The sequence below is a fragment of the Typopeltis vanoorti genome, chromosome 4 (assembly GCF_054136105.1).
Source record: "Typopeltis vanoorti isolate ZY-2024b chromosome 4, IOZ_Tvanoo_1.0, whole genome shotgun sequence".
In the NCBI taxonomy this organism is placed as follows: Eukaryota; Metazoa; Arthropoda; class Arachnida; order Uropygi; family Thelyphonidae; genus Typopeltis; species Typopeltis vanoorti.
In genome coordinates, this window is record NC_143552.1 from 68,036,383 (window position 1) to 68,058,605 (window position 22,223).

Below are 22,223 nucleotides of genomic sequence, written 5' to 3' on the forward strand. Positions count from 1 at the left end.
TTCCTTTCTGATATCTTCATGTATAACATTATTCTGCCTTTGATGGCAGAATATGTTCACTCCTGTTTTTTGAGAATTCATTGATCAGCTGTTTATTTCTAACCTATCTTTCAGATCCAGAGGTTGGTTTGACTTTCTCCCTTATTCTATATAAATTTATTTATCTCCATCATACTAGCTTTATTAATTCTGTTCATTTCCATATTTAGTTTGTCATCTTCACCAGAAATTGTGTCTGAAGTTTTTTATTTATTCTATAGGGTTTCCATTTAGGTTGCAGTTGATGTTTTCCATGTTGCCTATTTTCCTAGTCCTGAAGATTTATAGTGGATTTATTTAGAAGTATGCCATCTGCATGCAGTAAAGAACTGAGTTCTTTATCCCTGATTTTCCTGATGTTACTTTCTTTTGTAATGTTATCCATATGATGAATAACAGTGATACACACTCTTGTTTTACATCTGACTTTATATCAAACCTTATGCATTTTTATTGCAAACATCTGACTTACATAAGAATAGGCCAATATGTAATTTGTTTCTGTTTTGAACAGCTTTTCTCATAACACCTATCTTATGAAATGCTGAAAAAGGCATTTCATAAGATGGAAGTTTTTTTTTTATATAATAAATTTAGTTTAACCCTTTATCCAAGTGTAAGCAAACAAAGTTTGTGCTTCAGGACTGAGGCAACTCGTGGTAAAGGTGGACCAAGCTCTCATCACTCCTTGTCTCAGGTCTGAGTAGTGGCCCTTCCCTTAATGCATAGCATTATACATGTCTGCAAGGAGATATGTTTTGCATTATGGGAGATACTGACACAAGGAGTGATGAGAGCTTGGTACATCTTTACCACGAGTTGCCTCAGTCCTGAAGATACTTTCAGGCGCAAACTTTGTTTGCTTACCCTTGGATAAAGGATTAAACCACATTTATTATAGTCTAACCAAGTGAAAAAAAAAAACCAACATATTTCTCTAAATCCAGAGTAATTTAATAATAAGGTGGTACACCTTTTTATTAAATTAGATGATATTCGACCAGAAATGCTCAAGTATGGATGTATAAAAGTCTTACAGTGTCTACACTGCATAGTTCAGAAGACCTAGACAGGGGGATGAATTCCACATGATTGGCATACAGCGCTAATAGTACCCATATATAAAAAGGGAAATGAAACAGAATAGGAATGTGAGAATTACAGAGGTATTTCTCTGCTGAGTGTTGATATTAAGATTTATGTAAGTATACTTGAGAAATGGTTGAGAAAGATTGTGGAAATGAAGCTTGGCAATGAACAAGCTGGATTCAGGCCAAATAGAGGCTTTAAGGATCAAATTTTCACTTTAGGACAAATTGTTGAGAAATCACGGGAATATAACAAACATCTGTATTTATGTTTTGTAGATTTGGAAAATTCATATGACAAGGTGCCAAAGAGAAAAGCTATTCGAAACACTACAGTTGTATGTTGTCAGTGGGGTATTATATCAAGCAATACTTAGTCTTTATTTGAGTAGTAAGGCCACAGTTAGAATTGAAGGAAGTACAGGAAGATGTTAAATCTGGTGTGAGACAAGGATGTACATTATCTCCTCTGTTATTCATTATCTATACGGATCACATTATGAAGGAAAGTGGTATTAAACCTGATTTCAAAATTGGAGATGTTAATGTCAGTTTTTTGCTTTATGCATGTGATGTTATACTTTATGTATGTGACATTATTAGCATCCAGGAATGCATAGCAGAGCTAATTTCAGTGTTAATACACTTAAAACAGAATGTGAGAGGAAAGATTACCAAAACAAGTTTTCTCTGTCAGGTTGTTGGGAAAAAGACCCTGATATAGATGGATTGATATGGTAAAAAGTGTCTTAGAAGACAGAAATATAAGATCTGATATTGTTGGAGTCTTGACAGGTGACAGATTGATTTGGAGGAAGATTGTAGATAGGAATTTAGTAATGATGTAAATTTTTCATGTTGTACTATCATATCCTGGTACATGAATTTGAGATGTCTACTAAAAGAAGTGTGGATCACCATACTATGCCATCTCAAACACATTACCTGTATGAGGTCTGATTAAAAATCTGGAATCTGCACATTGCATCACTGGCCCTGTTCATCTGACAATGTTTTTGACCCAATCAGAATTTAGAAACACACTAATATAGTTATGTGTAGAATTAAGGGTTTTATTTTATTGAAAGTTTTTATGATACGAATTGTTTTTAACATTTATTCTCAGTGTAGATTATAAATGTACTATAGTACATATTGCAAAAGGGGCCAAAAAGGTTCATCAAATTACCTGGAAGTTAAAGAAGAGCACTGATAACCAGTGATAAGAAAGTCATTATCTTTCTTTGAAAGGGTTTGATAAGCCAATATCTGAGCTGTTGCTATTATTTGGTCATCTGGATTCTTTGCAGATAAGTGAGTGAATGACCAAAATAGTGAGTCTGTGAAATTCTGATGAAGACAGATTTGGAGTTCTTTTTGTAAAATAGTTAGTTGATAGATTGAAAGCTGGCCTAGTTGGCTGAGTGATTAGTGATTCTGCTCTCCGACCGATGTTTGCTATATATTCGACTTCCATCATTGGCTTGGATGTTTGTGATTGTCATGCTAACTCTGTGTGAAGGGGGAAACTGTGACCCTGCCACTTCTTGTAGCAGAAGGCTTCAGTCCTAAAACCCTGTGAGGTACATGAGTGACTATATGGTATTTACTGACGTCAAATGTGAATAACTAACTAAGATAGGTGGAAAAGAGAGTGTATATGATAGATACATATACATTATTAAAGGTTTTTATAGAATTGATGCAGAAGACATTGATACATGACAGGAAGTGAGAGAACAAGGGATTCAAACCTTGTTCTTTATTCTTTTGCTTAATGTTGAATGAGTTGCTAGTCAGTTGTGAATGCTTTGCTGGTGAATTCAAAGAGAATGTGGGCCTTCCATGACTTAAAGGAGATGCCTTAGAAAATAATAATAATATTGCCTTGATTGTGATTTTTTTTATTGTAAATTTTATTTAATTTGTATTTTATTTGTAAATTATGCAAAATTCTTTTAATTGTATAAAAAAAGTAATTTCTGCCTCCTAATGACTATATTGTCATTCCCCAAAATTATGTGATAAGCTCTATAAATGAGCGGTATTTATGGTGAGATTCCAACATGATTACATAACGAGTAATTCTCTTTTGAGAACTATGTAGGGATCATTTCCTATTTCAAATCTTCTATCTCAGACCAATCTGAAGTTGTTATTATAAACAATAATGTAATCAAGAACTTTTTGTTGCTCTTTCTACACGAATTTATGTACCCTTTTATGTTAGAATATGTTGTTAACAGTGGCTAGTCTGTGTACTGAAATCCTCATGGTTTACTTTGCTGAAGATTTGCTTGAACTATTTCTAGACTAGCTTCTCCAATGCAATTGGATGTTTTTAAATATGTTGAGAGGAGTATTTCTTATTTTCTTTTGATGTTTCTGAGATATGATGCCATTTGGTAACTGTGTCTGCCTGTCTTTGATGTTTCTTCCAGTGTGTCCTGCTTGTCTTTTTTTTATTATTATCGTGTTTTGTTCTAAGGTTAGTGCCAAAAGGATGTGATTATTAAATAAACATGACCATATCGACATTTTAATTTTTAATTATTGCCTGTATGTTGTAGGAGATTCAGGCAGCACTTCTTATTTTGCTTATGCTGTTTTTTGTTGATCGCCTAAGGGCAAATGTGATAAATTTCTTCTATAATGCTACTTCCTAGGTTCATTTCTTTTAGCTTTTCTCTTTCTTCTTCTTCTTTTTTGTTTTTTTTAAGCATTAATTCTAATTCTATAGAGTTGTAGGAAATTAAAACAGTATCATTATCATCATTAGCAAATACAATTATGATTGTTATTTCTCTGTTGTATTAATTTCTCATTTTAGTTTAATTCTTTATAAGATATTATTCATAGTTGTTGCAAACAGGTTAGGTGACATTGCATCTTCCTTAAATACACATCTGTTTAAATTGATCTCTTATGGTAAGTTTTTGCAATGAATTTGAAAATACACTGCTTGGAAAGAAGTCAACAGACACCATAGTGTGAGGAACAAACAGCCATGTCTTCCACCTTAATTTCATAAATTAAGGTGGTAGCCACAATTTATGAAAAAGGAAATAAAAATGACTGCAATAACTATAGGTGAATTAGTCTGCTAAATGGAGGGCACAAAATATATGCAGGAATATTAAAAAAGAAACTAAACAGTATTGTAGAGAACAAACTATATAGAAGAACAGAATGGGTTCCAAAAAGACCAATCTTGAATCAACTCATTTTCACTCTAAAAATATTAATTGAAAAGTGAAGAGAATTTCAGAAAGAAACACACATGTCCTTCATTGATTATGATAAAACCTTTGATAAAATTAATAGACAAAAATTATTTTAAATATTAACTGATCTAAATATACCAAGCCAGCTCTTAAATCTATTCAAAATATATACAGGACATAAAATAGCAGTCAAATACGAACAAACATATCAAGAGGAGTATGGCAGTGTACCATATCACCTCTGCTTTTTTCCTTTTCCAGACTCCACTGGATTTTCAGCATTACCTGATATATTCCCCCCTCCTTCCTCCTTCCTCCCAAGCACCTATTCCACTTAAATAGAATGGGTGAGGAAAGGTTAGCACAACAGGTGTTTGATGCAAAAATGACAGGAAAGAGACCCAGAGGAAAACCAAGGTCTAGGTGGATTCTCCCAACCTCAGCAAGTATGGCTGTATCAATTTACCAAAAATCTGGGAGACAGTCATTTTATGATCAAATTAAAGTCCTAATTGGTGTCATCTATATATATAAATTATAACAATCAGATAGATACACTATTATTTGCAGATGATCAAATTGTATTTAGTTACATTGGAACATCATCTACACACATCAGTAAAATCATTAAATGAAATTTCAGAACAATATAATATGAAAATATCAAAAGTAAAGACAAAAATATTGGCTTTCAAAGGAGAAAACCCAATAAGAAGTCAAATATTGATATATAATAAAATATTAGAACAAGTAAATACCTAGGATGTAACTTATCATACAAAGATGAAAAAGATATAATTATTAAAATATCAAATTTTGTTAAAATACATGGTATAATAAATAATATATTTAAGCCATCCTTGGTACAAAAACACATCAGAATCAGACTAGATAACATTCTGTCTAAACCAACTTTATTATTTGTAATTGAAACTTGGATCATAAAAATGAAGAATGAAAAACAGAAGAAATGAAATTTCTCAGAAAAACAGCTGTATATATCAAGTGGATCCTAAAACAAACAAAGAAATTTTACAATCCCTGAATATAAAACCAGTTAATCACTATACGAGTAAATATAAACAAAAATGGTTCTCCATTCGATTTAGAACATGTAAATCAAATGGAGAATATCAGATTTCCAAAAATACTATATGGATATAAAATAAATGGAAAAAGAAGAATTGAAAGACTAAGAATGCAATGGGATGAGATCAGAACAGACCATTTGGCCTAAAATCCATGATAGGAAGAAGAAGAACAAATTGGCAATTTATCCATTCATCTTGTGAATGGATGAGTTATTTTTGGAATCAGCAGCAGCTTTGAAACATTCTCCAAACCTCAATAAGTATGGCTGTATCAATTTACCCAAAATCTGGAAGACAGTCATTTTAAGATCAAATTTAAAAAAAAAAAAAAAAAAAAGATCCAACAGTAGATGGCACCAGTTAGGACTTTTCTTTGTGTTGTCCATTACAATTTTTTAAACCTGGTCCCACTTTTATCTAAATTTTTGTAGTTTTTGTAGAGTGATAAATGGTTTTTGTGCTTTGAAGATACTGGATATAATACAGTGAAATATTAACAAATAACTTAAGTAAATATTAATATTTCTTATTATTTTGTGTTGAATTAATACTGTTAAATAAATTGACATGAACTGCCTTTCTACTCCTTTATTGATCATGTTCTCCATTATTTTGGAGAAGACAGAGGTGATGGCAGTTGGTCAGTTATTTGACAGTAGACTTCTATCTTCTCTTTGAAATAGGTTGGATATGAGACTGCTTCCATGCATTGGGATAAGTACCAGCTATGTATAATAGATTGTATGAACATTGCAGGACAAGCTTAACTCTGAAGCACAATGTTTCAGAACAGTTGGAGATATGCCATCAGGACCAGAAGACTTTTAGCGTCCAAGTTATTTAGTAGCTTTCCAATATCTTTTTGTTGAAAACTACAGAAGGCATATGGAGCTTGGATTCTGGTATGACAGGTGGCAATTCCCCTTGGTTATCTATTGCATCCAACAGCCTTGGCAAGGGACCAGAAGGTATGGCTTCCATATGAACAGGAGGCAAGTTTTATGCTGTTGACCTGTATAAAGTTTGATTTGGATCTGCTGATGACTGTTTTGCATATGTTGCATGCTTTAATATAGTTGGGAGTACAAATTTTTTTCTTTGACTGCTATTATGTGCTTTCTGTTGAATAAGGGTTTGGAAAACAGATGAGGGTTTTAGGTTGATTGGGAATGAAGGCCTTCATGCCAGTGAGAATAATTTCTGTGACTTATTTCGAGCAGGTATTAGAGTGGGATGAATTGAAGCAGTAGTCAGACCAAGGAAAGGAGGAGATGAAATTCTGGTGGTCATCCTAGTTGGCACTTTAGTAGTGCCAGAGGATTTCGAGGTTGGGAGTGGTTTGGGGAAGTGTGTTCTGTGTAAGACAGATGACTTGCACAAGATTGTGGTCTGAGTTGTCGAGAGGAGCGGTAACCATTGTGGTATATCTGGAAAGAGAATGGGTCAAAAAGAGATCCAGAGTATTTGGACAGTGAAGAGGTGATTATCAGGTATTCAAGTAAGAAGATGTGCGATTTGTGTTATTACCATTAACGTTTTACTTAAAACAAAATGAAAATACCCAGTTTCTTTTATTCTAAACTTTTAATATAATACAGAATATAAATGTGAATATATATAATGTATGTATATATATATATATATATCATTTTACTAATTATGTCATTTTATATAGAATTTTGTTCCTAGTTTGATGAGAGAAGGTATTTTATGTTTGTTGACTATTTACCAACACCAGGAACTCACAAAATTCCCAAAATTGTAAGTATTAAGATTTATTTGATTTTTGTTCTAACTAGTATCTAATTTTTCAAATTAATATTTTAATAAATTAAAATATTTAAAATATTTTACTTTAGCTAGTAGCTCATACAATATTTACACTGCTTGGAAAGAAGTCAACAGATACCATAGTGTGAAGAACAAACAGCCATGGTGCCCACCTTAATAAGACTTCCTTCGTTACAATGACTGCAGCAGTCCTACAGGGCATACTTTCCAAAAGCGTATGATAGCACTCAATGGGAATTTTGGACCATTATTCCTATAAGCATGTGTTGAGTTCTTGGACTGTTGTGGAGCAGACATCTCTTGACCGTACCTGACATTCCAGTTCATCCCACAGATGTTCAGTAGGGTTGAGATCAGGGCTCTGTGGAGGCCAATCAAGTGGTAAAGTTCATGTCCAAACCACGCAGTTACAGCCAAAACCTTATGATACGGTGACAGTGCATTGTCTTGCTGAAAGAGACAATGGTCACTTCTGTATAAACGCAACAAAGTAGACAGCATTGCATTGTTGGGGTTACACACACACTGGTAAGAGATGTTCACCCAGGATTCACCACATTCACACCCATTCATCTGCTTGGTAGAGGGTGTAGCATGATTCGTCACTCAATAACACAACTTTCACTTCCCATTATACATTCTCTTTGCACTATTGAAAACAATGCTGAATGTTGGTTTGGGTAATGTGAGGTCTGCATATTGCAGTCCCACCTAAGGAAACTCATGTTATGAGCCTCGGTTCTGAATATATTTGTGTAGATTCATGTTCCAGTCAATGGCCAGAACTCCGCATTCAGCTGAAGAATGGAACTTTTTACAAATTATCCTTCGTGGCATTCCTATTGTTATGTTCAGTAAGTGTGGTTGGTCATCTACTGTGGGCTGCGCTTGCAGTTGATTTCCTGCGCTTCCATCTCAGTATGGTATCACTGATTGTTGACCTAGGATGATCCAGTTTGTCAACATTTGTAACAGATAGGCCTACGACACGGCATCCTACCACAATGCCGCTTTCAAACTTCCTCAGTTTCTCTCACAGTCATTTCACCCTGATACAGCTAAATGGACTTGTGAGCGTCATATTCCACCGATTTATACCAGCTACAAACACGTGACTTGTTACATTGCATGATGCACTTTTCCAATGGGAGGGGGGAATTCTGTCTGTTGATTTCTTTCTGAGCGGTGTATATTAATTTATGTTAGTTGCAGCTACTGTATGGAAAGTTAAGTGTGAGTAAAAAGAAACTAGAAAGGAGCTAAAGGGCAGATGGTATGTGTTTGTAGATAAGAAAAAGAGATTGTTCATTTAATGAGTGCTCATTTTGCAAAAAGTAATCAATCTAGTTCATGCACCATTGAGTTCAATGTTACCTGTATAGTGGAGAAAGAAAGGTGTATCAGTAGGTGGTACTAGAGCTGTTGCACAAACTGAATATGAATTCAGCAATATGAACTAATGGGATATCAGCATGGATGCTAAGAGAGTGTTTAGCTGAACTGGTTGTTCCTTTGATCTGGATGTATAATTTGAGTCTGCACAGGGAAGATTCCACAGGAGTGGAAAGAATGTATGGTAATCCTAATGCACAACAGCACTGTAAAGACTGATGTGTAACTATCAATTATCTGTGGAGCGAGGATGAATATTTTGGAAAAGTTGGTAAGAGATTGCATATAGAAATACGATGGTGGTCTGAAAGGTTCTCGGCCTTGACCATAGCTGGCAACACTATTGGGACGGTTTTTTTTTTTTTTTTTTTCCTCTCTCTCTCTCTCTCTCTCTCTCTAAGTTGGTACATCTGTCATAAGCATCCATGTGAAATTGAGTCATTCTATCAAATAGTTTGTTTTATACAGTTGTCTGAAACAAAAGTGTTGTCTGTATCCCTTGAAATGGATAAAATTGAGTATTGTACAGTTATAAAATTCTTTGTATAAGAAGGTTTAACGGCAAAAGAAATTCATTTGAAGTTCATAAAAGTTTATGGGCACTCTTCTTCGTTTTTTTAAGAAATAGGCTGCCGAGTTTAAACGTGGCCGTACCAGCCTTGAAGATGATCCATGTGAAGGACGTCCAAAAAGTGTAACAACACCAGAAATCATTGCTCAAGTGCATGATATGGTATTGGATGACCAGCAAGTCAAAATGCCTGAAATTGCAGAGACTATAGGCATTTCAAAAGAATGTGTAGGATATATTTTGCATGAAGAATTGCAAATGAAAAAGCTTTGCATAAGATGGGTGCCGAACTTACTCGCAGCAGACCAAAAATGCACTTGCATGAATAAAAATTTCTGAACAGTGCTTGGAGTGTTTTAACAAGAATAAAACTGATTTTGTGCATCGATTTATTACTATGGATGAGATTTGGATTCACCATTACACACCAGAATCCCAACAGCAGTCAAAACAGTTGACAGAAGCTGGTTGTTCAGTGCCAAAGAAGACAAAGTCAGTTCCATCAGCAGGAAAGGTCATGGCATCGGTGTTTTGGGATGCATTTTGTTTATTAATTATCTTGAAAAGGGTAAAACAATAACCTTGGAATATTATTCCGATCTTTTAACCAGACTAGACTAGACGAAAATATTCGTGAGAAAAGACCTGGTTTGCAGAAGAAAAAAATCATCTTTCATCAGGACAATGCACTTGCCCACAAAGGTGTTTTGGCAATAGGAAAATTAAGGGCTCTGCACTATGAATTGTTGGAACATCCACCATATTCCCCAGATTTGGCTCCCTCTGACTTCTATCTCTTTCCAAAACTAAAACTCTTCCTCACTTGGTGAGCGTTTTTCTTCGAATCAAGAGGTGATTGCAGCTGTAGAGGGGTATTTTGCAGATCTTACTGAGAGCCACTGGAGCATCCCTGGAATAAATGTATTAGTCTTAAGGGAGATTATGTTGAAATATAAAAATAATTTTGAAATTGTAAATTCGTTTTTTTCATTGTTAGACTGAGAACTTTTCAGACCACCGTTGTACATAGCAAACTGTGTATAGCTTAATGCTATAATAGGACAGTTAATCCTGTATGGATAGCAGTGGCAGCCAGTGAAATTTTAAGTGGGGGGTACAAAATAAAAAAAAAAAATTCTTTTTTCCTAATTAGTAACCAATTTATTAATAAATAAATCTGTAGATTTATTTATTAATTGTTTTATTATTTTATTAATTTATTTATTAATATTATCGAAAGGTAGTAAAGGCTTTGCTATTTTTCCTACTATATCAATCCACCTAGATCTTGGTCTCTCAGAAGAAGACCAAGATCTAGGTGGATTGATTGATACACTAGACCAAATATAAGATCTGATAATATTGAAGTACTGATAGATAATAGATTAATAAAATAATAAAAAGGAAGCTCTCCTTTGGAGGTTGTGAGTGCAGATGGTATGAACAAATTCAACGAAAGTTCCGACATATAGTGTGAGTGATATTTGGCATCACTCAACGAGTTCCTGACTCTCTGGAGGTCTCTTGTGATAATAATAATCTTTTCATGTAGTACTGTCTTAGTATCCTGTACAGTCCTTGTGGAAAAAGTGAGTACGGAACGTTGTTATCCTGTGTTCAATGGCAGTCAAGTTTTGTCTTCTTTAAGAGAAGTACTTAGCTTGGAGTAGAAAAGCCAATTTGTTTGGCTCCATATGAATCGAAAGATGGTTGACTGTATTTGTTTGACATATTGCACTGGTGGCATGAGAATCTTTAGTGTATGCCAAAGGACACTGGTAGCTATTTGATTAACAATTATTGCTCTCCCCTCTTATAGAGGCAGAGTCTCATATTGGTGCCCTGGTAAATTCCTATGTATTTGTTTCCTTTCCCTCAGCAAAACCAGTGACCAGACACTGGGGAATCCGTTCAGTTTTTCCATTTGCCACACCACAATCCTGTGGTTTTATGTGCATTTAGTTTAACTCCTGTGGCTGTTTGATCATGGTAGTATTTATAATCAGTTTGGGCTATCTTGCTGTATGCGCTGATTAGATGTTCTATGGCCTCATCTTTCTGATCGCATAATCTGCATTTGCTGTTATTATTGATGTTCAAAATTTTTGTTTTGATTGCATTAGAAGAGCATTAGAGCAGCTAGAATAAATTCTTCTGTTTCTTTTTTTTTATATATCCATACTGTAGCCATTGCAAGTCTTCGTCACGTCAATTTTTTCCTCAGTATCTCAAAGAAATTGGCCATGCAAGGATTTATTTTTCCAGCACACATCAGTTATTTTGCTGTTCCTTTTTGTAATCAGATTTGTTCCCTATTACTTTTAGGTCCTCTTGTGAAATGACTTGCTCAGTGCTATTGGCAATGTAATTTTTTAAACTGATTTCTTCTTCTTCAACAGTCTGTCTCACTTGCAGCAGATCCCGTCTACCTATTTTTGGTAGGGTACAGCTAGTCAACAACAATTTGTGGATGTAATGCATGATGCATAGTTATTAATTTTCTAGTTTTATGGTCCAGTTTGTCCGATCTGTTATACCACCTGTGTTTTGGATCACTGGTATAGCCCAAGAGTTCATTGCTCGAATTGTGTTCAGTCCATTTAGTTTTATTCTCAGAATATTTTTGACTTTTGGTGTATTCTGCTGTTGCTTATTGTTTAACTTTTGAGTGGAGAATATCACTGGCTTCCAATATTCCTAGGTATTTATAATGTTCATTATCTGAAATTGTTCTTATATATTTCTCCTGATTGAAATTAAAATTGCCAGCATCATTAATTTTTCCTTATTTCATCATCATCATCATCAAATTCCTGCCATGTATCCTCAAGGGGTGTGCAGGATATGATAGTACTACATGAAAAAAATTACATCATTGTTAATTACCTATCTACAATTTTCCTCCAAATCAGTCTGTTACTTGTCAACACTCCAACATTATCAGATCTTATATTTCTATATTGCTCAGAAAGATCTCACCAGTTTTGGTCTTTTTTTGTTTCAGTCACCCCTATTATGTCAATCTGGTACTTATCTAATTCCTCAGCTAGCTCTATTTCTTTGCCATTCAGGCTTCTTACGTTGATAGTACCGATCTTTAACTCTGGTGATGTTGAGTTGGGGTTTATTTTCAGATTTGTTCCAGTAGCTGACTTTTCGCTGTTCGCCCTGGTTCCCTGGCGAAAACAACGGGGGCCTTGTTTAACCAGGCGACGCCTCAGCCGGCATGAAATTTTGTCATGTTGTAGCACATTCTTTATTTTGGTTTAACCAATAAGAATACAATTTGGTCGGCTAAATCCCAAATTGCCAGCCCATCCTCGTCCGTTCAGTATCCAAGTAGATACCCAACAGGGTGCACCACGAGAAGGTGAGGATTGGACATTAGGTCAGAAGCCCTGGTCGGTTCTCCGCATTCCTTTAAAGGCTATGTGTAGGTCTCCTCTCAGTTATACATCTTTGACCCTTAAGCACCCCTTTTTCCTTATTTAATAGATAAAATTGCACATTTATCCAAACCAAATTCCACTTTGATGTCCTGACTGAAATTATGAACCATGTTCAGTAAAGAATCTCTATTTACTTGTGCCGATTTTCCGTATAACTTCAAATCATCCATATACATCAGATGGGAAATTTTAATATGATATTTATGAACTTCATATTCAAGTTTTTTTTTCTTCCAAATCATAGACAACGGTATCAAAGAAATGTTGAAAAGTAACAGTGACAAGGAATCACCTTGAAAAATTCTCCATATCGTTCATTATTGATTATTAAAGTTGTTTTCCATGATTTCATAGCAGCAGTAGCCAGAAACGCGCATATGTTTTTGCTAATTCCAAATATTTATGATTTTAGGATCCAGGAGTGTGGGAGGGGATCAAATGCATTCCTATAATCTAATGTGCCATGTTTAATTTAGTTTTTTTTTGTCTTTTTGAATTTCTGAGGATCATTTTATCAATAAGGAAGTTCCTCATATCAGCTTGAAGTTTGACTTTTCATTCTAACCAGATTTTTCCATGGTCCAGATTGCTTCATCTTTGGCTTTTAATTTTGTGGTTTGCAACCGTGCTTCATTGTAATGATATAAGCTGTGCTGTATAAGAGCTGATATGTTCCCTTTATATTATTGGTTATGATGGTTTATATCACAGCATTTGTGTCTTAAGAGGAGCTGTTTTAGCTTAGATTTATGTAAGGCTTTTAATGTTGGTAGTCTTATGTGATCATTTATGGAATTCATGTGTTCCAATATCCCTGACTTCATTTTAAACTGTAATTCTGTTAAAACATTCTGAGGTATGTCATCAGCTTGTTGCTCACTGTGTTGAATTTGAAAGTTAGATACAACTTCCTTCTGATGATTTTCTCTTACTGGAGCTGTTAGTTTATTATGTAACTCTTCTAGCTCAAGTCCAATAAATAATTTGTTGCTGAAAATGATTAGCAAGTTAGCCAGTCTTGGGCGTGGACAGCAGGGTTTTTTCCCCAGTTTATTCTGGAGTTTTTCATCCCACAAGCAGGCAAACTGGCCTTGAGAAATCAACACTACAGGCCATAGGATACACCAGGGCATAAGGCTGACCACCTTATCCTGTAAAAACAGAGTGAGGTCCGATGATCGATGGACCCTCGACACCGCAAGGTAAAAGAGGGTATAAGGAAGATGATGATGATGAAGATGAAGAAAATGAAGTTCTTTTGGTCTTTGGTCTGTTATTGCAGATTTTGGAAATTTTTTTTCAAAATCATGTACATACACTTTCTAAAATGCTGTTTTTCTGGTGTTGATCTGTAAAAACATTTCTCTGTTTTCTTCTACAGTCCATTTTTTTACATTTAGTTTCTACCAGTTGCTTTCAGCTTCCTGCTCTGGTTGCCCAGCAAGGAGAGCTGGGTTTTGTAGCCCACTTGTGCTGCCTGATGTCCAGATCCCACAACATCTGACCCAGTCCTTTATGACTCAGGCATCGACTGATCCAGTATGGATTTCTTCTTGCTTTTCACTATTAAATGGGGATGGAATGCTGTTAGCCTGGCTCCTCAGTTGAGCCCTATCTGACAAGGGTGAACCTGCTGGTAGCTATGCTACCACCAGCAAGCTTTCAACATCATTGAAGCACACAAGCCCCACTGCCATGACAAGGCTGTGTTCTTTGGGGGTGTGGGTATTATTATTATTATATGATTCTGAACAGTGTTTGTGATCTCTTTTGATCATTGAGGTATGAAATATACTTTGCTCATATTATCATCAGCATCATCCTGCTTGTCAAGCTTTTTCAGAAAACTATAATGAAACATCATTAAGAATAAGACTTGCCAACTTGGAGAGATTTCAAGGGAATGCGATCACAAAAAGCTTTGCAGTTATTGCATGAGCAAAATACATAGCATATTTAGGAAAGTTATTTTATTTCCAGTATAATTAACCCACTAAAGTAAATTTCTAATAAACAAATGCAGTTCATATGGCTGATATATGATAGTGCAGCATATTTTAGTATAATTTGTTTTTGAAAATATTCAAATTTATTTGAAATGAATAGCATCGAGTTCTTATACAATTTTTTTATTCTATTTATTTTTTTAGGGCACTTCTGAACATGTGTTCCAGTTCTAAAGCTATAGAAATATTGGAAAATATATCCAACCATTATCATGTTTCAGCAATGTTGATTCCTCTGTTTGAAAAGTTAATTACATTAGTGCTAAGGAAAGAAGTGCTAGCATCAAAGAAGAAGAAAGCATCAATTCTACTGCAGTCTCTGGTTCAGTTTACCAACTTAAGTGAAGAAGATATCTCACTTATCATTAAGTAAGTGTCTTTTTTAATATAAAACTCATATTTGGAAATACTTTCATATTTTGAAGTATGTCTTATTTTCCTGAAGTGATATAATAGCAACCAACATCATAAGCTGTTTGCATTTCACAGCACATTTTTACTCTCTGTAGTGCATTCATGAGAATGATACAGCAAGAAAACTGGCTAGAGAATACATACAGTATACAGGCTGATATATCCTAATATCTTAATTGTTTCAGCTATGATTTCAAACTCCATAACACAGTCAATACCATTAACATGTTATCATCGTAATCTTTTGGTTGAAAAGGATTAAATTCAGATCCCATCTAGGATGTGATGTGAGGAGCATTTATAAGGGCTGAAGGTAACTTGGCTGTCTCACACAGAAGTAGCAAAGACTCCTTTCCCATTTCTTAAGAAAACTGCACAATGACATCTTGTGCATTTGAACATCTTCAGCTCAGAATGGTGAGCTACAGAATAATGAGTCTTGACAGTATCTCTCTCACAAGGAAAAGAAACAGAAAAAACAGCAAAAATAAGTTGTTTCAAAAAGATTTTTTTTTTTTAAATATTTCTATTTTTCTGATTAACCAAGTTCTTGTCACAGGTGGCTGTTTGTCAGCATACTTTCATCCACATTTGGAATCCCAGTTATTATTTATTTCAGGAATTTCTCTGAAAGCTTAATGGAATTTAAATTTTGTTTACACTACTGTGGAAAAAAAATTAACAGCTCTCAGTTTCACTGTCATGTAAAACATCCAGTAATTCTGAATTGAATGAAGACTTTTCAGCTAGATTCTGAAGGATTTGAAGATAATGCCTATTATGGCTCCTACATTTAGGTGAGTAATATGGCAAACAATTACAATCAAGGAAAGATATTTTAGCTCATCAGAACATCAGCATTTTTGGTATATCTTGGTATTATAATAATTTTCCATTATGCAAAATTCTTTATGCTTCACTACATATGGGCTGCATTACTTCTACCTTGGTATCATCTCTGGGTCTGGCTCCCACTGATGAGACCTCAATAAAGGTCAAAACTGGTCTGGGTAGTGTCCCTTCCCACAATGCATAGCATTATATATAAGGATATGTGCATGGCATTATGGGATACCAAGTCAGTTAATGTAAAGTCATTAGATTCTATATACAAATAGCCCAGTAGTGAAGTTACTTCACATGTAAACTTTGTTTGCTTACACGGTGATCCGAATGCATTTTTGAAAATTATGGAGACAACTACCGTGTTTGAATAAAAACTTTAATTTAATATAACTAAAATCTACATTTGACGTTTCGACCTTTATGTCAAGATCATCTTCTGGAGTATACAAGTATACACAGAAAACAAGCTACACTACAATCAAACTGGTTTGTTAAAGATACTGACCAACTGCTACAACAATTGTTGGCCTGACCTCTGGTGGAAAAAAAAATTATATATCGACATTTAAGTATCTATCTATATACATATATTAACATCATGATTATACTTGTACATTCCAGCCAGTTGGAATGGTTTCTAATACTAGCTGAAGATTGGTTAGAGTCCTGACTTATGCTGGATCTTATATATTAGGTAGGCTGAATATGTGCCATCAGGATCCTTGGAATTTTCATGCCATCTTTGTTGTTGATATTTATGTGGTTTATCAGGATTTTGCAGGCTTCCTTAAATTTCCTTTCATACCAGGTTTTTGTGTGGTGTAAAGAGCGGGTGCTTTTCCAGTTGATTTGGTGTAAGGTGTTGAGCGCATGGTCTGAGAGGCCTGCTTCACCATAATTGTTATATTTAATGTGTCTAATGTGTTCTTTTTTGCGTATGGGGATTGTCTGTCCTGTTTCACCAATGTACGGTAAGTTACAGGTGCAGCGGATGCAATAGACTCCAGGATGTGCTAATGGGAGGAGAGGATCCTTAGAGGAGTTGAATATGGTTTTAAGTTTAGTGGGTGGTTTAAAGGTGGCATTGAGGTTATAATGTTGTAGGATTCTGTTGAATTTTTCTGATAACCCTTTAATGTATGGGATGGCTATGGTTATGTAAGTAATCTTCTTACATCATCCTTTCTCATTACTGCATCCAACTTTTATATTAATAGTCAGTCATAGAGAGAAGTTAATTATATATATTTCTATATTTTTATTGGTTTTGCCTCACCCCCTCCCCTTCCCCAGCATTTTCTTAGACCTGACCCTGCCCAAAATGAATCTGCTCTATCATGTATATGATCTTCATAAGGCAGTCAGACTGTTGGCTTGAGTGTAGCGCTAAGCTATGTTGCATTCTTTGTTCTGTATAAAATTTAAAATTTTAAAATCTAATTTGTGTATTTTTGTTCTTCTTTCCATGTAAAATAACTTACGTGTACAGTAAATTAAGTAATTCAAATATCTAAGAGTAATTGCGATGCCTGAGTTGTTAAGAATTAGGTTTGTTAATATAGTTTTGATATGAATGAAGTTTTTTTATAAATGCTGGAACTATCTTGTCATGAAGTACTTTGGAAATGTCAAGAATAACCACATGGTTTTGTTAATCAAAAGAACAGTAAACCATCCTGTTGTTGTCTCTTCAGTTTGTTTAAAAATTTGTGTGTGTATTGATTGCACCATTTGCTAAAATAATGTATGTGCCATATGTATGTCTGTCTGTCTGTCTGTTTTGCCTGCACCTATAAAAAAACCACATAGATTATTCGCAAGGTTAGGTTTGTACCAATAGTATCATTTAAATATTTCTAGTTTCTTTCCAATATAGTCACTATCTACTTTGAAAACAATTCTAGTTTTCCCCAAACTATTAAAACTCGTGTATTCACTTTATCTCTTAAAATAAGACAAGAGAATTGTAATACAAAAGAGATATTGTTTAATTAAATATACAAACATAATTAGTTACATTAAAAAAAAATTGCAAGAGACGCTTTCTCTCTCACACTCAGCTATTTAAAATTAATTTCAGGAATTAAAAAAAAAAAAAAAATCTAACAAACGAACAAAACAAAAGAAACATATTCCTTTTCTCATTATCGGGAAATAAATTACTGTAGCATTTTACTACCATCAATTCCAATAAAGAATTTTGTCACTCTGGCTCAGCATTAAGACTTTACAAATAAAAAATGTAATCCTACCTCTGCAGCTTCAGTATAAACAATTCTCATGAAAGTTACCTTGCTCAATAAAGTTAAGCATGAAGATTAATTACTTGGAATAAACTATTACTTTACAGTTCTGTAAAAAATCTTCGGTGCATGAATTCGGTTCCTTTCTTTAACTGAGCAATAGTTTTCTTCTTGTCTTTAGCATTCTGTAATACACACACACCATCATAAAGAATACTGTTTAGAAGAAAAACACAACTTTCTGTTTGAAATAAAATGTTCTGTCTTCTTTTCATCTGTTAACAAGAACCAGCACAGGGTTAAATAAACAAACAGACGAAACTAGTACTGGAATTTCCTCTCTCCAAACTTGAGCTACTTTATATTCCTTATAACAAACAATATTATATGCCTTCTTGTAGATTTTTTTATCTTCTGGTGGTTGTACGTATTTATCTGAAAGTATTTATCTGAAAATAAATACTTTCAGATAAATCCAATAGTCACCAAATATGTTCATATAACCCTTTCTCCTGTCAAAATGCCACCGATAACCATGTCATTCTTCTCCAATCTCTGCATGCATGCATGCATGCTACAGCTTCAAACTGCTGGTATTAGCCAAAATGTGTAATAGTAGTTGAACTATCAATATTGTCAAATCCACGTGTTGTCTCTATTGCCATTACAAAATGTTGCTGAAGTTAGCAATACTTCAGAACATAAACCAAAGTTAAAAATTGTTTTAATAACAATAACATTTTATAAATTATTTAATTATATTAAATCTTTATTCTCTTTTTGGAGACACAGACAAGTGAATTAATTTATAACCCTAAATTTAATTTCATGACAGTATTAAAAGAAACTATTTCATTACTGTAAATGGTGGGAGGGGAGAGAAATATACATTTAATTAACCCAATTTTCTTTCCAATTTTTTTAAGACTGTTTAATGTATAATTTCCCTAATTAAAAAAATAAATAAATAAATAAAATATAGTGTATCTGAATGAAAGCCATCAGATGCTCCACAGTTTTCAATAAACTTTTCTGTAAATTGTGTCCATTAATAGATGATGTTGCCAAGGAGATCTGCTTTGAATAGTCATAGACTCCATATTGGTAGTCTTTGAATAACTAGTGGAGTGCAGTAGCACAGTAGCTTCATAGCTGGCTTTTGTCTCCTTTCTTTGAAATTGTTTGAATATAGCTTTGTTTCTATGTCATAGCAAATATGCTGGATGAATGCAAAAGATTGTAAAGATGATATTGAATAGACATTAATTAGGGAAATACTATCAGAACCAGAAGCTTGTTGTTATCTAAGTTATGCTTATCTTTCTGATGAAAGTCTAGAAGAAACATGTATTTATTATCATTATCATCATCATGCATATCAAGGATTTAGGCCTAGCGTGGCCTGTTCCGACCTTAGAAGTCATCGTTTAAGAGGACGTCCTGGTTTTCTTTTTTCTAATGGCTTGTTTTGGTAATTTTTATATTTTCATTCTTTGAAAGTGTTCAATCCATTTATGTTTATATTTTTTGTTAATTTTTTCTATTATTGATTCTTGGTTTAATTCTTTCATAATTTCTTTGTTTCTTTTGTGATCAAATAGAGTACTTTGCAGTTTTTCTCATAAACTTCATTTCTGCTGTTATTAATCTTTGTTTGTCTTTTTTGTTTTATTCCAGATTTCACTTCCATACAATGACTGGTAGGGCTAATGTATTGTATACTTTTAGTCTGGTTTGTTTTTGAACTAGGTTTGGTTTAAATATAGAGTTAATTACACCTGTTATTTTTAAATATTTTTCCATTTTTACGTTTATATCTTTTTCATTTTCATATGTGATCATACATCCTAGGTAGTTAAATGAATTCACCTGTTCTAAGATCTTGTTATCTATTACTATCTTAGTTCTTGCTGGATCTTGTCCTTTAAAGGCCATAGGTTTTGATTTTTCTGTTGATATTATCATACCATTTGGCTTTCTCATTTAGATCTAAAATAGCTTTCTGTAAGTTATCTTCAGAATTTGTAATTATTATTTGGTCGTTGGCAAAAAGGAGAGTGTTTAAGTTCACAGTATGAGAAAGTTTAATACCTTGATGGCAATTTTTATTCCATTTTATTATTATATCATTTAGGTAAATATTAAAAGGAGTTGCTGAGAGCGGACATCCCTGTTGGACCTCTTGGTTTATCTCTCTCGTATATGATAGCTCATGATTTAATCTTATTTGTATTTGATTATTTTCATATATACTTATGATAGCTTTTAGGATATTATTTTTTATTTGTCTTTCTTTTAATATGTTAAATAAAATGCTTCTTTTAACTTTGTCAAATGCTTTTTCAAAGTCAATAAATCGTATTCTCTTCTTTTCTCTATTATTAATTTTAGGCAAAAGGCTGGGTCTATACATGATCGTCCTTTTCTAAATCCATTCTGTACTTCTAAAATAAAATTTTTGGAATATTTCATTAGTTTGCTATTTAAAATTCTGCTATATATTTTGTACCTCTATAGTTTTTAGGGTAATCTCTGCTACCTTTTTTAAAGATAGGAATCACAATTGCTTTTTTCCATTCTATTGGGGAGTTACCAGTTGAATAAATTTTATTTAAAAATAATAGGAGTCTTTCTTTGAATCTTGTTCCTGCATATTTATATAGTTCTGAACCTAGCTTATCTTCTCCAGGTGATTTTCCATTTCTTGTTTCTTTCAGGCTGATTTCTAATTCTTCTTTAGTTATTTCATTTTCATTAAATGTTTGCCAGTTATCTGTCCACAATTCTGTGTAGAAATTTAGAAATTCTTCTCATTTCAATTCGATGTTTAATTTTATGTTTTCTTTAGTATCTGCATTTAAGTGTTTCATAATCTTATATACATTGGGTCTTATTTTATATAAATCATGTTCTATATTAGAAAAAAATTTGTTCCATGATTCTCTGTCTTTTTCTGACCTCTCTTTTAGCTATGGCTCTTATTCTTTTATATTCTATTTTATCTTCTAATCTTTTACTGCTTAACCATTTGTGATGGGCTTCTTTTTTCTTTTTGATTATTTCTTTGATTGTATCATCCCAGATCTTCAGTTTTTTCCTTTTATTGAATTTTTTGATCTTTCCCAAGCTTACATTTGCTGCTGCATTTAGTATTGTTTTTATATTAAGCCATTCTATTTCTATTTCTTCATTTTGTTTTATTTTATCTAGATATTTGTTAATTCTTTGTTCATATAGCCATTGTATTTATGTATTTATCAATTCTTGGTAAAGTAGTTGGGGTAGGGGAATACTTTGCCTCGATCCTTATTGCTAGAGAATCAATGAAGCAGGAATGTTGGGAGATCACCCTGTCTTTGGGTGATATTACAATGTACCGTTTTGATGTTAAGATGTTTGAAATGTGAATTGGCAAAAAGTTGTTGTGCCTTATGGTATTTGTGAGAGACAGGAACACATGACTACCATTTAAGCAGGAGGTACTGTCTGACCACAGATGCCAGATCCCTGGCTGACAGATTGCCAAGAAGAGTCAATTCATGCTGAAGGGGAGAAAGGAATAAGGTGATGTAGGAATTCATCACCAACACGCGAAATCACATGCTTTGTACGTAAAATTTTCTAACTGTTGTACAAGCAAAATAGTTACCACTTTAAAAACTAGAATTTTCATAAAAGAAAAGCTAATTTTCCAACATATAATAATAGCCACTCATGCCATGAAATGCATCGATTACTCAATTATCGGAATGGATTTTTCCTTCTTCTGCCATGTACAGAAGTATTGAAGGATTTCACATCTGTGGTCAGACTATATGTTATTATGCACTTGGCGCTTATATGGTCAGATATGGATTGGACAGTGGTCTTTTTGCATCTGCTGTATGTTGCCTTGTAGCAGATTTGGAAGATGGAATTTTAGTTTCAAGCCAGTTGCAATATGCATAATTCTTTTTTTTGAACTACTTTGGTGCATTGATTGGAAAACCAAGGTTTGAATAGTGGTTTGGGATCGAGTCCAAGGTAGATCGAACATTCGGAGGGAAATTATAAAGAAAGGATTGACAGA

At 33.8% G+C, this 22,223-nt stretch overlaps 1 protein-coding gene across 1 annotated transcript in view; it reads left to right on the plus strand.

Annotated features, from left to right (window-relative positions):
- The window catches only part of LOC150107382 (HEAT repeat-containing protein 1-like), a 111,690-nt gene that overhangs the window by 46,142 nt on the left and 43,325 nt on the right, over positions 1-22,223 (plus strand). Inside the window, exons 7-8 of the mRNA XM_090391823.1 lie at positions 7,118-7,203; positions 14,796-15,020. Coding sequence (XP_090247949.1) covers positions 7,118-7,203; positions 14,796-15,020 — 311 coding nt within the window. The remainder of the gene's footprint in view (positions 1-7,117; positions 7,204-14,795; positions 15,021-22,223) is intronic.